The sequence below is a fragment of the Cetorhinus maximus genome, chromosome 22, assembly GCF_964194155.1.
Source record: "Cetorhinus maximus chromosome 22, sCetMax3.hap1.1, whole genome shotgun sequence".
In the NCBI taxonomy this organism is placed as follows: Eukaryota; Metazoa; Chordata; class Chondrichthyes; order Lamniformes; family Cetorhinidae; genus Cetorhinus; species Cetorhinus maximus.
In genome coordinates this window covers 34,508,074-34,523,477 of record NC_135900.1, presented here as the reverse complement: position 1 = coordinate 34,523,477, position 15,404 = coordinate 34,508,074, and the positions used below count along the sequence as shown (strand labels likewise).

At 44.1% G+C, this 15,404-nt stretch overlaps 1 protein-coding gene across 1 annotated transcript in view; it reads right to left on the bottom strand.

Moving 5' to 3' along the window:
• LOC144696592 (uncharacterized) overlaps positions 1-7,360 on the bottom strand; it is a 64,168-nt gene extending 56,808 nt beyond the window's left edge. Inside the window, exon 1 of the mRNA XM_078568078.1 lies at positions 6,399-7,360. Coding sequence (XP_078424204.1) covers positions 6,399-7,186 — 788 coding nt within the window. The 5' untranslated portion in view covers positions 7,187-7,360. The remainder of the gene's footprint in view (positions 1-6,398) is intronic.
• Between the last annotated feature and the right edge of the window lie 8,044 nt (positions 7,361-15,404).

Genomic DNA, 15,404 nt, shown 5'->3' with positions numbered 1-15,404 from the left:
TATATTTTCTTATTAACAATTTTTTTTTTTGTCAGCATGAATTATTACCATAGCAGGCAACTATTCTCCATCCAATGCAGAGGAGAGGATAGATGGCTGGTAGTAAATTACTAAGCAACAATTCAGTCAAGCAGCTCTACAGCTGAGAATGAAGTTATGACTGCCAGAAAACCCCAAAAATTGAATTCCTGCCTCGAACACACAATGAGCCAATTATTATTCACCCAATGTTCCTTACAATTTTCTTCTCTATAATTTCCATTCTGAACTTGTATTTATAGTTTTTTATTCGTTCATGGGATGCGGACATAGCTGGCTACACCAGCATTTGTTGGCCATCACTAATTGTCCTTTAGAAGGTGGTAGTGAGCCGCCTTCTTCAATGGCTACGGTCCATGTGTTGAAGGAACACCCACAGTGCTTGTTAGGGAGGAACGTTTCACATTACCAGAATTGCCCAAATCACTTGACTATCTATTAATTACTTTTGAAGGGTAGTCAATGTCGGAGGCAAGGAACAGAATCTGATCTGTGCACAGTAAGATCCCACAAACCAGCAAATGTGATCATTCACCCAGTGAACCTGTTTTTGGTGATGTTGGTTGAACATAGGCTATAGGCAGAATCGTCCCAGATTTGCACTAATTGCATGAATGGGCAGAGAAGGGGTTTTCACACCGTATCGCCCCAGATCCACCACATCATTTTTGCATTCCTGGGAAGCGCTGTTTCCATGGCGGGGGGCTCTCATTCGCCCGCCCGCCATCACCTCCCCGCTTCATCACGCTGGGTGCCATATTTAAAGTCCAGCCACGTGCACACATCTCAGTGCTTCCAGCCCTCAACTGCTGCAGGGAAGATGTCCACGAAAGGCAAAAAGACTGCAGCCCCCAGGTTCAGCGGCGCATCACTGGAACACCTTTTGGGTGCCGTGGAGTGCCGCCGGGATGTCTTCTCCCCAACTCCAGCCGCTTGATGGGCAGTGGCGTGACCAACCTGGGTTGGGAGGCGGTGGCAGCGGTGATCGCCGCCAGCTCCCTTCAAAAGAGGCCAGCCATCCAGTGCCACAAGAGGATGAATGACCTCCATTCTGCCAGGGTAAGTCACTCTTCTCATGCTCTCAACTCACACACCCATAAACCCTATCACACATCCACAGGGCCCTCGCTCACTGCCGGTTCAAGGGACATCACCATTCACTCTCACACTCGCCGTCATTGTCCTCATAGCGTCCATGGGACCACTCACCACCCACACATACCAGGCATCCTTATCATCTGGCCTGGCAGGCATCCTGTTTACACTCTCTCCATCTCTATTTGTGCAGGACAAGCTGGCACACAACAACAACAGGGAGAGGTCGCAGACTGGTGAAGTGATGCCTGAAATCAAGGTCCTCACGGACTTTGAAACCAGAGCCATCCAGTTGGCCGGCAACAACCTGGCCCATTTCTGTGCTGACGGTGAGGTCGGTGCTGCTGTACCAAGTGAGGATCCCGCAGTGCAACATCCATCAGGCAACCATGCCGTGAGTGATGTGTCCTCTTTCACAGGCCAGTGCCATGCACTAATTATCTCTCCTTGCTTCCACACAGCTGGGAAACAGCCAACTGAGTCCATGACCCAGGGCCTCCAGTCAAGCCCCAAAGAAGCCTCTGAAGAGGAATCTGGAGGCAACCTCCTTGAGGTCCCGTCACAGTGCTCACCCACACCTTCCACCACCGCAGAGAGACACACCTTGGTGGGACCTAGCTTTAGAATAGCATTGGGATCACAATCTGGTGAGCACATCGCACTGTCTGATCGACAGCAGATGGTAGGAGGGGCTCCCCTGGTGTCCAGCACTTGGAGGACTGCTGGAGGCCAGAAATTTGCAGGGTCTGCGTCAGATGACAAGCCTCTGGACTCAGTCATGTCACAGTTGCTGGAGCTGCAAAGACAAGCTCGGGAACATCAGGAAGGGATAACCGCTGCACTCCTCAGTTTGCAAGGCACGATGGAGGACTCCGTCTGACTTCACTCTGAGGTGATAGCGCCAGCATACCAACGCACCAAGGTCAACACTGGTAGGATGGTGGCCACCATGGAGACCTTGGTCCAAGACATTGGAGTTGAGCCCGCGCAGCAGTGCAGGACCATCGCTGATGCCATAGTTGGACTCCAACAGTGTGTATGCGAGAGGGGTGCCGGTCAGCTCGATCTCACTCCAGCTATCCCTTCTCAAGGAGTCATCCTGGGGTCCTTGGGCACCCATAGGGAGGAGGATCAGTTGGTGCACACCCCGGGGCCATCCATCCAGGTGACTCCCAGAGTGTCCAGGCCATCTGAATCCCATCTTCCTGTGACCTCAGCAGCTCCAGCTCCACAGGCTGAGGAGGGTGTCACTGCCACACAGCAAGACCCCGAAAGCAGTCCAGGGCCCTCCAAGTCTCAAACCTCCAGAGGACAGCCACCAAGGTCATTACAGACACGGCATTGCAGTCAGCAGGCTGTCTCCACCTCTGCTGTGGATGTCCAGGGAGCACAAAGATGTAGCGACAGGATTGAGAAAGTTCAGAAGAATGAGTTGTACCACGTGGGCATGGGTGTTAATCACTTATACACACTGTTCACTATTGTCAATAAACTCCTAAGAATGTCTCCCTACTTATGGCTCCTTGTTCTGATGAAAAGTGCTCTTGTCACTCAGAAGTGAAACCTTTCTGCACAAGATAAAGGCAGGTGTCTCAGTCCAGGGCCTCTTCCCTGTGCTCTGTGCAACCTTCAGACCAAAGTGATGGTCCAGCCTCACACTCTCTGAACACATTTCTGATGCCTGCACCGAATGGTGCTTGTCATTGCTGCCAGAATGTAGTGGGCAGGTGCCACAGAGTTCACTCATTCTCTCTGTGTGCTCTCAGCACCTTTAAGGAGGAGCTGGCCCCCATCCCTTCAGCATCTGTGACCAGTGATGCTGTGCTCCAGCTCCTGAAGGGCTCAGGTGCTGATGGCGGACAAAGAATTAGATGCTTCTAAAGTTTCATGGCTGCGTCTTCATGATATGACCTTGATCACAGAGCGCAAGCAAGCTGCCCTCGGCCGGACAGGAGTCAGACATTCTCAGAGGCTATGTTAAGATCTATTGAGTGTCCTCACTGCGTTTCGTCATCATCCTCCTTTAATTGAGCGACTATTAGGGCCTCCACTGCATCTCCATATCAGGAGCATTCTCACAGAGGGTATTCGTGCTGTCATAAGATAGACTAGAGTGAACATTCACGGATGCAATGACCTATGGGGTCACCTCACTGCATGTCGTCATCATCCTCCACAAATCTAAGAGCTCTGAGGGCCTCCTGAGTGCGCCTGCCTTGTCAGGCCAGTGTGAGGGCCATATCCCCGTCATCATCGCCTTCAAGGACCTCCTCACCCTCATCGGAAGAGACCTCCAGCTCCTCCATCTCCTCCTTAGCCAGATCCTCTCCCCTTTGCAGCGCCAGGTTGTAAAGGGCGCAGCAGATGACAACGATGCATGACACCCTCTGTGGACTATATTGCAGGGTTCCACCAGACCAGTCCGGGTACCAGAACCATATTTTCAGCATCCCGATGGTTTGCTCCACCAAGTTGCGAGCTACAGCATGAGCCTCGTTATACTATCGCTCTGCTGCAGCCTGAGACCGCTGCATAGGTGTCACCAACCACAGCCTCTGCAGGTAGCCCTGGCCCCTGATGGGCCATCACTGCAACTTCTCTGGACCCTGCAAAATATCAGGGATGTGTGACCGACTGATGATGTAGGAATCGTGCACATTCCTAGAAACTGTGTGCACACTTGCAGGATGTGTTTCTGGTGGTCGCACACCAGCTGCACATTCAGCAAGTGGAACACCTTGCAGTTGATGTAATTCACTGTGCATTGCGATGGAGATCTGAGCACCACGTGATTGTAGTCAATCGCACCCCGCACCTGTGGGAAACCCGAGATCTGGGCAAATCCAATCGGTTTTGCATCCTGGCTGTCCTGGTCCCAGGCGAAATGCACAAAGTTGTGTGCCCTTGCAAAGACAGCATCCATGACCTCATGGATGAATTTGTGGGTGGAGGCTTGTGAGATCCCATAGAGGTCACCAGTGGAGCCCTGAAAGGAGCCACTGACGTAGAAATTGAGTACCACGGTCACTTTCATGCCACAGGCAATGGATGCCCTCCATGTCCTCGTGGCGCCAAATCCTGCAGCAGCTGGCAGATGTAACCGACCAGTTCCCTAGACATGCGCAGTCTCTGGCGACACTGGTTGTCGGTCATCTGCAGGAATGAAAGGCGGCATCTATAAACCTGGGTCTAGCTAGGCGCCAACCAGCAACGGCTCACTGTGGCTCTTCAGCAGCGTCTGCGGGAGCCCCAGCAGCTCCTTCTTTCTGAGGTTGCTGCTCCTGCCTCTGCGCAGCCAAGTGCCTCAGTCGCTCTCTCCTCCGTCTTCATTCTCTGTAAGCCATCAGGCAGACAGCTAGCTCACCAGGCTCCATGATCCTGATGCACTCCTTGGGCAGGATGAAAGAGACACGTGGTTAGCATGGGTGTGCTTGTCCTGATTAAGTGTGAAGACCCTTTAACGCTTCCCGGAACGTGCTGGCCACCACTTGGATGGCCAGAGTTCAGTGTGCTGCATAGTTGCCCGAAATCCCACCCACCTCCGCCCCACTCCATCCGACCGATTGGCGGCAGCTTTCTCCATTGTGCACAGTGCTGTGCTCTCAGCTCAGGTGCAGGCATTTGCCTAACCTGCGCTGCAAGGCTGCACTGTTAGCTTGAACCATGGGGGGAGACTGGTCCAAACTGGGATGCTGACATTGCAAGGGGCTGTGAGCGTCTTCAGCAGTGACTGCTCCATGGCCAAATTTAGTGTGGAGTTTGTACAACATGTGCAGTCATCCAACTGTCCTGCAGTCCACTAAAATCACTCATGACTTTGTAGTCTGTGGCGGGGGGGTGAAAAACTTTGGGGCACTTTGATGCCTCTGCATTGCTTGAGAGGTCAGGTAAGCTAGAAGTCCGACTCCAATCATATCAAAGTGTCTGCACTTGAACTGCCTCAGCTGCAGAGGAATGGTCACTTTATACAAGGTTTCCCTAATGCATGGCCGCTTCGCCCGCCCACCCTACCCCCACCACGTATGCTTGTGCGCTATAATCAACAGTAGGGCTACCCTTGATGCCCCACCCCTTTAAGTCACCCCATCCGCAAGGCAGCTCTTGCCCCGACCTTCACAAGTCACCTCAACAGCAGGGCTGCCCTGGCAACCTCCCCCCCACCACCACCCCCACCACCGATCCACATCACCCCAGAAACGTGAAGCCCAACAGGCGACCCTGACGAGCACTGTACAATGTTACTATGTACTCACCTCCAAGCTCCCCAAAAGTGCAGCCCGCCAAGTGCACGCCTTTTTTATGTGCTGTTGCGAAACAAGTCAGTGGGCAGAGTGATAGGCAATCTAGTGGGGGGGAGGGGAGGGGAGGTGGGGGGGTGCAGTAGATGATTCCAGCAGGTTGGCCTAATGCTGATGCATTACAATGAGGTTCCCGACATCTGATGTTGGGAAACGCAGCCCGCCATTGGCAGGCTGAGCAGACGATCACGAGCTGGTTTCACACGGTTATGAAAGCAATTGCACCATATTGTCCGCTCATGCCACTGAACATGCCCAATGCTGACGGACTTGGAAAATCCCGGTCTATGCCTGGGTTTGGATACAATAGCAAAGCACAAATTTTCTGCGCCCTATTCCGACTCACACCCAGCAGGATTGATGACAGTCATCAGTGATCTAGTCAATTCAATTCAATTTTAACATTGTCACTGCCATCAACGTTGAGTTAAATTACACAGCACAGACCAAAGGTCAAACTAGGACCTCTGCTCTGATCAGTGACACACCATGTGGTGTATCTACCCAACTGTGTCGCTTACATTATAGAGGTGGTGTGAAAAGGGGTAAAGGAATAATAAAGACAAGAATGCCCGTGGACAAACCGTGGACGTTTGCCATCATGAGTGATACTGTAGTAAGACATTCCTGTCTATACAGGAAGTAGAATATATGCAGTCTATATTGTTGCATATTGAACAAATAATTCACTTTGTTTTATCTGCGTGGTATTTTCAAATTAACTCTCTGAGCCCCTCCCCCAACCTCCAGTCAGCAGAAAACAATGTTCACGGCAAAAAAGTTATTTTGATCAATCGGAGATGCTGATTATACCGAGAATTTTAGACGTTCTTTAGGATAAAGATGATCTACAAATTTGGGGCGGAAATAATGTGTGAATAACCCTTGGTGATCCTGAAAAGTTGTACAGGAGATCAAACATTCTAAATTTGCCAGTGCCTACTCAACCTGCTAAAGTCTTCTCACCTATATGAAGCCTTTAGGCAGCTTTTTAAGTTTCGATCATCGAGTTCTTCTGGAGATTTCTCGTTTATGTTCGGTTCGTCTTTCTTGTGACATAAAATCAAATAATTTTTGTGATCGTTGTTTGCCCAGTAAACAGCACCTGGAGTTTCATATCGAATAGCAAATTCGACTTTGGCCCCGTTTTTGAGGTAAGGGGGGACTAGTGAAATTTTAAATGTGAACCGGTCAGTTTCACCGTCACAAGAATCAGCCACATAACCAGCCAATATGTCAAAGTAACTGTCCCAATGGTTTAATGTCATCCGGACGTACACCCGCTTTTCATACGATATGTTCAATACACGAATTACTCCTTTCATACATGTTGTATCCGGAGGAAACTCCGTTGATTCTAGTTCCACTTTCTGGGAATAAAGTTTCCGCATCAGATCCTCAGGGGAGGGTGGTAACTCAAAAAGTGGCAATAAAAGACATTCTGCAAGGGGTGGTCGCTCACCCTGCGGTTCACCGCCCAGAGTACCAGTGGGTATGTCCCATTTGTCATATTCTCTGACAGACACAAGTTCCAAGCCAAATGCATCAGCAAAGGAAACTTTTCGATTAAGAGTTAGGGGAGGCTCTGACCCCTCGTCTGAAGAAGAACTCCGTCTTCGTGGAAGTGGGGAAGATTTTGGTTTTATCCGAATTTCATTCGTGTCTTCATCCTCTGCAAATACATCATCTTCAGCTGGCAGACCTAACAAACTGACCGCGAAATGTTGGTTTTGGACTTTTTCCGCCGACTCCATTCGTGTGTCTAAAGTTTACCGAAGCAAGACCTCTCAACTAGTGGCTGTAGATATTTCAGGCAAACACACTTTAACACAACGGCTTTGGTTACAGTTGACATTGTAAAAGAACTCAGGCCTATTAATAGCTCCACTGACTTGTAAACTATGCTCGTCTGCCTTCACCGAGCTTTGCTCCTCCTAATATTAATGTTGTGTTTTGGCTCCACACAGTGCAAAGAGCTGGACCAAACCTCACTTTACAGGAGTTTTAACGGTGGAGAAGTAACACGTTGCAATTAAGGAAAGCGAGTCAGGAAATCAGGGCATAATAATTGTTTTGCTAATTTAATGGGGAAGTAAGCAATTCTCAATGGGGGCAGGCAGTGACGTAGTGATATTGTCACTGAATTAGCGATTTTGGGATATTGCTCTTGGGACCTGGGTCTGAAACCCATTCATGGCAGATAATGGTTGACTTCAATAAAAAAGAATCTGGAATTAAAAATTAAAATAACCATGAAAGTATTGCCAATTGCCATAAAAACTCATCTGTTTCACTGATATCCTTTAGGGAAGGATACCTGCCATAGGGGTGGGCAATAAATGCTGGCCTAGCCAGCGATGCACACATCCCAAGGAAAAATCAGATAAAACATCATTTTAAATTATTTTGTTGAATATGAAGAATGACGTGAATTAGAACACAAATAAGTAAAAATGCTCAGCAGGTCAGGCAGCATCTGTGGAGAGGGAAACAGAGTCGGAACTGGGTATGCATGAATCCTAATTGTAGGGACATAAGTTCTGGTACTGTTTCCACTTTGTATTAAGGAAATGAAGTGTTTAAAATATGTTATAAGTAATGTGAGAGAAAAGTTTTGAGGTTCATTTACTCTGCAAGTTTACCATCGATGTGAAGAGGTTTCAGACTTGCATCAATACTATGCAAACTGTAATCCCTAGCCATGATGATGGCAGTCTGAGCTTCCACTGCAGCACTCAGACATTGGGTGTCAGCTTTTGCAATGGAAGCTGCACCATAGTTGAATCCACAAGTGTGTGAAGGGAGTTGGCCACCACTTGCATGCTGGAAGATATGAGCTCCAAGTTCTGCATAAAGCTCTGTGCTAAGTTGACACTGAACACTCCATGATCCAGGACATTGATTACAGGTTTTTTGGCAGGCTTTCCAATGGGCCAACCATCTTGTTGTACACACTCATCAGCCTCCTTTTGTAGGCTGCAGCATCAAAGTCCTCATCTGAGTCCTCCATTTGCTTTAGAATAGCAAAAGTAAATGCTAGTCCCATAGAGAGGCTGGTGAATTAACAATGAGAAACAAGGAAGTGTCACAGGCATTGAACAAATATTTTCTGTCTTCACAGTAGAGGACAAAAAATGCATTCCAAGAATAGTAGAAAATCAAGGAGCAAAAGGGAGGGAGGAACTTAAAACAATCACTGTCACTTGAGAAGAAGTACTAGGAAAAGTAATAAGGCTAATGTCTGACAAATCCCCTGGACCTGATGGCCTGCATCCTAGGGTCTTAAAAGACATGGCTGCAGAGATAATGGATGCATTGAAAATAATCTTCCAAAATTTCCTAGATTCTGGAAAAGTCCCAGTGGTTTGGAAAACTGCAAATATAATGTCCATATTCAAGAAAGGAGGGAGACAGAAAGCATGAAACTATAGGCCAGCTCCAATTAGCCGAAAATCTCTCATTGGGAGAATGCTGTATTCCATTATTAGGGAAGTAGTGGCAGGACATTTAGAAAATCATAATGCAATCAAGCAAAGCCAACATGGTTTTGTGAAAGGGAAATCGTGTTTGAAAATTTTATTAGCATTCCTTGAGGATGCAACATGCAGGATGGATAAAGGGGAACCAGTAGGTATAAGGTATTTGGAATTTCAAAAAGCATTATAAAAGCTGCAAAAAAAAGTTACTGCGTAAACTCAGAGCTCATGGTGTCGGGATTAATGTATTAACATGGACAGAGGATTGGATAACCAACAGGAAACAGGGTCGGGATAAATGGGTAAATTTTAGGTTGGCAAACTGTAACTAGTGGGATGCCATAGGGAGCAGTGCTGGGGCTCAACTACGTATGACCTATATTAGTGTCTCGGATAAAGGGACCAATTGAATTGTATCCACATTTTCTGATGATACAAATATAGGCAGGAAAGCAAGTTGAAAGGAGATCACAAAGAGTCTGAAAAATGATATTGATAAGTTCAATGAGTGGTCAAAAATTTGGCAGATGGAATATAATGTGGGGACATGCAAGGTTGTCCACTTTGGTGGAAAAAATAGAAAAGCAGAATGTTATTTAAATGAAAGGCTACAGAATGCTACGGTATAGAGGGATCTGGTTATCCTTGTACATGAATCACAAAAGGTTAGCATGCATATACAGCAAGTAATTAGGAAGGCAAATGGAATATTGGCCTTTATTGTAAGGGGGATGAAGTACAAAAGTAGGGAGATCTTGTTATAACTGCACACCGTGTTGGTGAGACCATACCTAGAGCACTGCATTCACTTTATGTCTACTTATTTAAGGAGGGATATATTTGCATTGGTGGCAGTTCAGAGAAGGTTCACTAGGTTGATTCCTGGGATGAAAAGGTTGTCTTATAAGGAAAGGTTGAGCAGGTTGGGCCGATATTCCTATTGGAGTTTAGAAGAATGAGAGGTGATCTTATTGAAATATATGAGATTTGCTGAAAAAAATGACCAAATGACATGAGATTGTGAGGGAGCTTGACAGGGTAGATGCTGAGAGGATGTTTGCCCTGGTGGGGGAAATGTAGACCTAGGGGGTGCATGTATCAAAATAAGAGGTCTTCGATTTAAGATGGAGATGAGGAGGAATTTGTTCTCTCAGAGGGTCATCAAGTTTATGAATTCTCTACCCCAGAGAGCAGTGGAGGCTGGGTCATTGAATATATTCAAGGTTGAATTAGACAGATTTTTTTTTATTAGGGAGATGGGAGGGGGGGCAGCCAGGCAGGAAAATCGAGTTATGATCACAATCAGAACATTCATGATCTCATTGAATGGCAGAAAAGGCTTGATGGGCTGTATGGCCTGCTCCTGCTCCTATTTCTGATGCTCTCCTGCTCTTATGTAAGTTCCAACCGCCAATAATGTAATCTTTGCAATAAGTCTACCATTACACAGAAATGTTTCATTTCTCCATCACAAAATTCAGCCAAATTCAGTGACACCCAAGATTTCTTGACTCTACATTGTCAACTTAATGTATTATTGGTTAAAATAGCCATAGCAGCTGAAATTTTAGTTTTATTTGTAGTTAAATACTAAAGCACTGTTTCCTATTTTACAAAGTTGAGAAGTTTAGTCATCCAAATAAAATGCAGCAGAAGAACTATTTAATTGGTACTTTTAGCATTTGCCTCTGGAATTGGTTCAAACTGGAACAGGTACAAACATTCAATAAATAGGTGTCATAATTTAATTGTTCTCACTCCAGTAAGTATTCTTCCCAAGAAAAGTTTAAAACATGGAAAATTGAAAGTTGCTCTATTGCAAAGGAAAATTCTAAAGATACATTGTGGAAGCTTGGTTTTAACAAAGACCTATCGTGGAAGTGGTGAAAGGCTGTGAAAGGCATGGTTTTGAAAAAAGAGAACATGGAAAACATGCAAAACAACAGATTGATAGAATTAATTAATTACATTAGAATATGAAATCTATTAATAAACAACTTGGACAAAGTCAGTAGGCCCAAGTATCATATAGTACCAGAATAACTTTTCTTCTTTTTTACTTTGGCATAATTTATAAATGAATGAGGAACTGAAAATGACTATCTTACAAATATCTTTGTCTTTTTGTGCAATGAAAACCTAGCTATTGAATGTTAGCTTAAGAATGGGACTGTAACCAAGGTTTGAATTTCCTTTCCTAATCTGTGTGTATCTTATCTCAGCCTCAATGTTATCTAACCTCAATTATTTCTACATTAATCTCAGAAATTAAATTGAAAACACGAGTGTTACTTTCAATAATTTCAAAGAAAGATTGCATCAGTCACTTGTCTTAGCACTTAGCGTTCTATAAATGTCTTTTAACATTTTGCTCAGGCTTGTGATACATAGTTTGTCCATAAAGGCAAACATTTCCAATTGCTCAGTAATATTTACACAACTCTGTAGAAAGCAATTATGGATTAAGCAATTTTAGTAAATTACAATTCCACTTTTTGCAGCTGGCTTGCTGTGACTCTCCTGAATTGAAGGAAAATAACTTATTCCAAAATCTTACTGATCAACACCATAAAGAGTAGAAACAAGTGAACCTGTTACACATTTCCAACAAAGACTGTAGCAATAGATGAAGACCACAATGCAGTAGCTTATGGAATTATTGGCATTTGGAACATAGGAAAGTAAGAGAAGGAATCCAAATCTGGTTATAGAATCTATAAACAGTCAACAGATAAATCTCAAAACTTCATAATCATTCAAGAAAAACATGGAAGGACTGCAGAAGCTTTCTGTCAGAAGCCATCATCCTTTTACATAGCATTGATCGCAAAGACAATATTTTCATCACCAAGAAGAGATTGAATCAATTATACAAACAAATTAGGAGCAGCAGTAGGCCACTCAAGCCCTCGAGCCTCCTCCGCCATTCAATAAGATCATGGCTGATCTGAATGTAACCTTAACCTCACATTCCTGCCTACTCTCGATAACCTTTCACCCCTTTGTTAATCAAGAATCTATCTAGCTCTGCCTTAAAAATATCCAAATGCTCCACTGCCACTGCCTTTTGAGGAAGAGAGTTCCAAAGACTCACAACCCACAGAGAAAAAATTTCTCCTCATCTCTACCTTAAATGAGCGACCCCTTATTTTTAAACAGTGACCCCTAGTTCTAGATTCTCCCACAAGAGGAAACATCCTTTTCACATCCACCCTGTCAAGACCCCTCAAGATCTTAAAGGTTTCAATTAAGTTGCCTCTTACTCTTCTAAACTCCAGTGGATACAAGCCTAACCCGTCCTGCCTTTCCTCATAAGACAACCTGCCCATTCTTGGTACTAGTCTAGTAAACCTTCTCTGAACTGCTTCTAACACATTTACATCTTTCTTTAAATAAGGAGACCAAAACAGTACACAATACTCAAGATGTGGTCTCACCAATGCCTTGTACAACTGAAGCATAACCTCCTTACTTTTGTAATCCATTCCCCTCACAATAAATGATAACATTCTATTAGCTTGCCTAATTTCCTGCTATACCTGCATACTAACCTTTTGTGATTCATGCACTAGGACAGCCAGATCCCTCTGAATCTCAGAGCTCTGCACTCTCTAACCATTTAGATAATGAGCTTCTTTTTTATTCTTCCTGCCAAAATGAATGATTTCACATTTGCCCACATTATACTCCATTTGCCAGATCTTTGCCCCCTCACTTAACCTATCTATGTCATTGTGTAGCCTCCTCACATCCTCTTCATAACTTACTTTCCTACCTATCTTTGTGTCGTCATCAAATTTAGCAACCATTCCTTCAGTCCCTTCATCCAAGTCATTAATATAAATTGTAAAAAGTTGAGGCCCCGGCACTGATCCCTGTAGCACACCACTTATCACATCCTGACAACCAGAAAAAGACCCATTTATGCCAACTGCCTGCTTCCTGTTGTTTAGCCAATCTCTTATCCATGCCAATGTGTTGTCCTCGACACCATGAACTTTTATTTTCTGCAATAACCTTTTATATGGCACTTTATCAAATGCCTTCTGGAAATCTAAGTACAGTACATCCACCAGTTCCCCTCTACCCACAGCACATGTGACTACTTCAAAGAACTCCAATAAATTGGTTAAAAATGATTTCCCTTTTACAAAACCATGTTGACTCTGCCTGATTGCCTTGATTTTTTCTAAATGCCCTGCTATAACATCTTTAATAATAGCTTCTAACATTTTCCCTATGACAGATATTAGACTAACTGTCCTATAGTTTCCTGCTTACGGTTTCCCTCCCTTTTTGAATAAAGGAGTTATATTTGCTATTTTCCAATCTAATGGAACCTTCCCCAAATCTAGGGAATTTTGGAAAATTAAAGCCAGTGTATCAACTATCTCACTGGCCACTTCTTTCAAGATCTTAGGGTGAAGTCCATCCAGACTTGAGGATTTGTCAGCCCGCTGCCCCAACAATTTGCTCAATACCACTTCCCTGGCAATTGTAATTTTCCCCGAGTTCCTCCCTCCCTCCCATTTCCTGATTTACAGCTATTTCCAGGATGTTACTTGTGTCCTCTATAGTGAAGACCAAAGCAAAATGCCTGTTTAATTCATCTGCCACCTCCCTACTTTCCATTAGCAATTCTCCAGACCAACTCTCTATAGGACCAACACTCACTTTTTAAAACTTTTCCTTACTTAAATATCTATAGAAACTCTATACGTCTTTATATTACTAGCTAGCTTTCTCTCATACTCTAATTCTTCCCTCCATATTTACCTTTTTGTCATTCTTTGCTGTTGTATATCTTCTTTCTAATCTTCTGACCTACCACCTATTTTTGGTTAATTATATGCTTTTTCTTTAAGTTTGATATTGTCTTTAACTTTTTTAGTTAATCACATATTGTGGGCCCTCCCCTTGGAATTGTTCTTTCTCATTGGAATGTATATATTCTGCGTATTCTGAAATATCCCTTTAAATGTCTGCCACTGAACTTCTATCGACATATCCCTTAACCTCATTTTCCAGTTCACTTTAGCTAGCTCTGCTTTAGTGCCCTCATAATTGCCCTTACTTAAGTTTAAAATACTAGTCTTGGATGCATTTATTTCTCCCTCAAAATGAATGTAAAATTCAACCATATTATGATCGCTGCTACCTAGAGGTGCCTTCACCATGAGGTTATCAATTAATCCTATTTTGTTGCTCAATACCATATCTAGTATTGCCTGCTTTCTGGGTGGCTCTAGTATGTTCTGTTCTAAGAAACTATCCCGAAAACATTCTATGAACTCCTCATCTATGCTACCTTTTCCCATCTGATTTTTCCAGGCTATATGTAGATTAAAATCCCCGATAAATATTACTGTACCTTTCTGGCGGTCTCCCATTATCTTTTCTTTATACTCTGTCCTACTGTGTAGTTAGAATTAGGGGGCCTGTACCCCACTCCCACAAGTGACTTCTTATCTTTATCATTCCTCATCTCAACCCAAATCGCTTCAACATTCTGGTTTCCTGAACTTGGGTCATCCTTCTCTAATGTGCTAATACCATCATTAATTAACAGAGCCACCTCTCCACCTTTTCCTAACTTCCTGTCCTTCCTAAATGTCACATAACCTTCAATATTCAGCTCCCAATCTATGTTATCCTGTAGCAATATCTCCCTAATGGCTATCAAATCGTACTTATTTATTTCTATTTGCACTATCAGTTCATCTGTTTTGTTTCGAATGCTACACACATTTAGATACAGAGCCTTTAGTTTTGTCCTTTCATTATTTTGTAGCGTCTAGCCTTATCTGCTGATTTATTCTTAGATTTGTACTCTCTGTCCCTTCCTGTCACAGTCTGTTTATCATTTCCCAAAGTTAGTAACTTTCTCTCTTGCCTTTACTCTTTGATTTACCGCATCTTCCTTTGATCCCTTTCCCCTACTATTCAGTTTAAAACCCTCCCTACTTCCTTAGATAGGTGGCTCGTGAGGACACCAGCCCCAGCACGGTTCAGGTATAGATCAGCCCAACAGTACAGATCCCACCTATATTGAAGATAATTTTTCCTTTTATAAAAATTGTGGACAGGTTTGGAAAAACACTGTATAGCATAATTTATCAGTGAATGACTGCTTCATAGATGTGGGTTGATGTAAGGGTGGGAAGGTGAATTACTGGAGCATCCACCCAGCTAATTAGAATGATTTTCCTCATGGTGGCTTCAGACAGAATCACTGGGCTAAAAAGGGGGGGAGGGGGCTCATAGAAAACACTTAGTAACCTTTATGGTACTTCATTTTTGTGTTCATTGTGCCTTTTTCAGTCAGGTTTTGTCGCTAGAACAGTCCCATACTACACATCATCCACAGATACAATTAATTATTTTGATTCGGCAACGCCGAGGCAATATTTCATCAGCATGTCTGGAAATGGCATGGATACATAGTTACTGCAGAATGCACAAATATTGGACATCTGGACAAGTCAAACAATTAGTC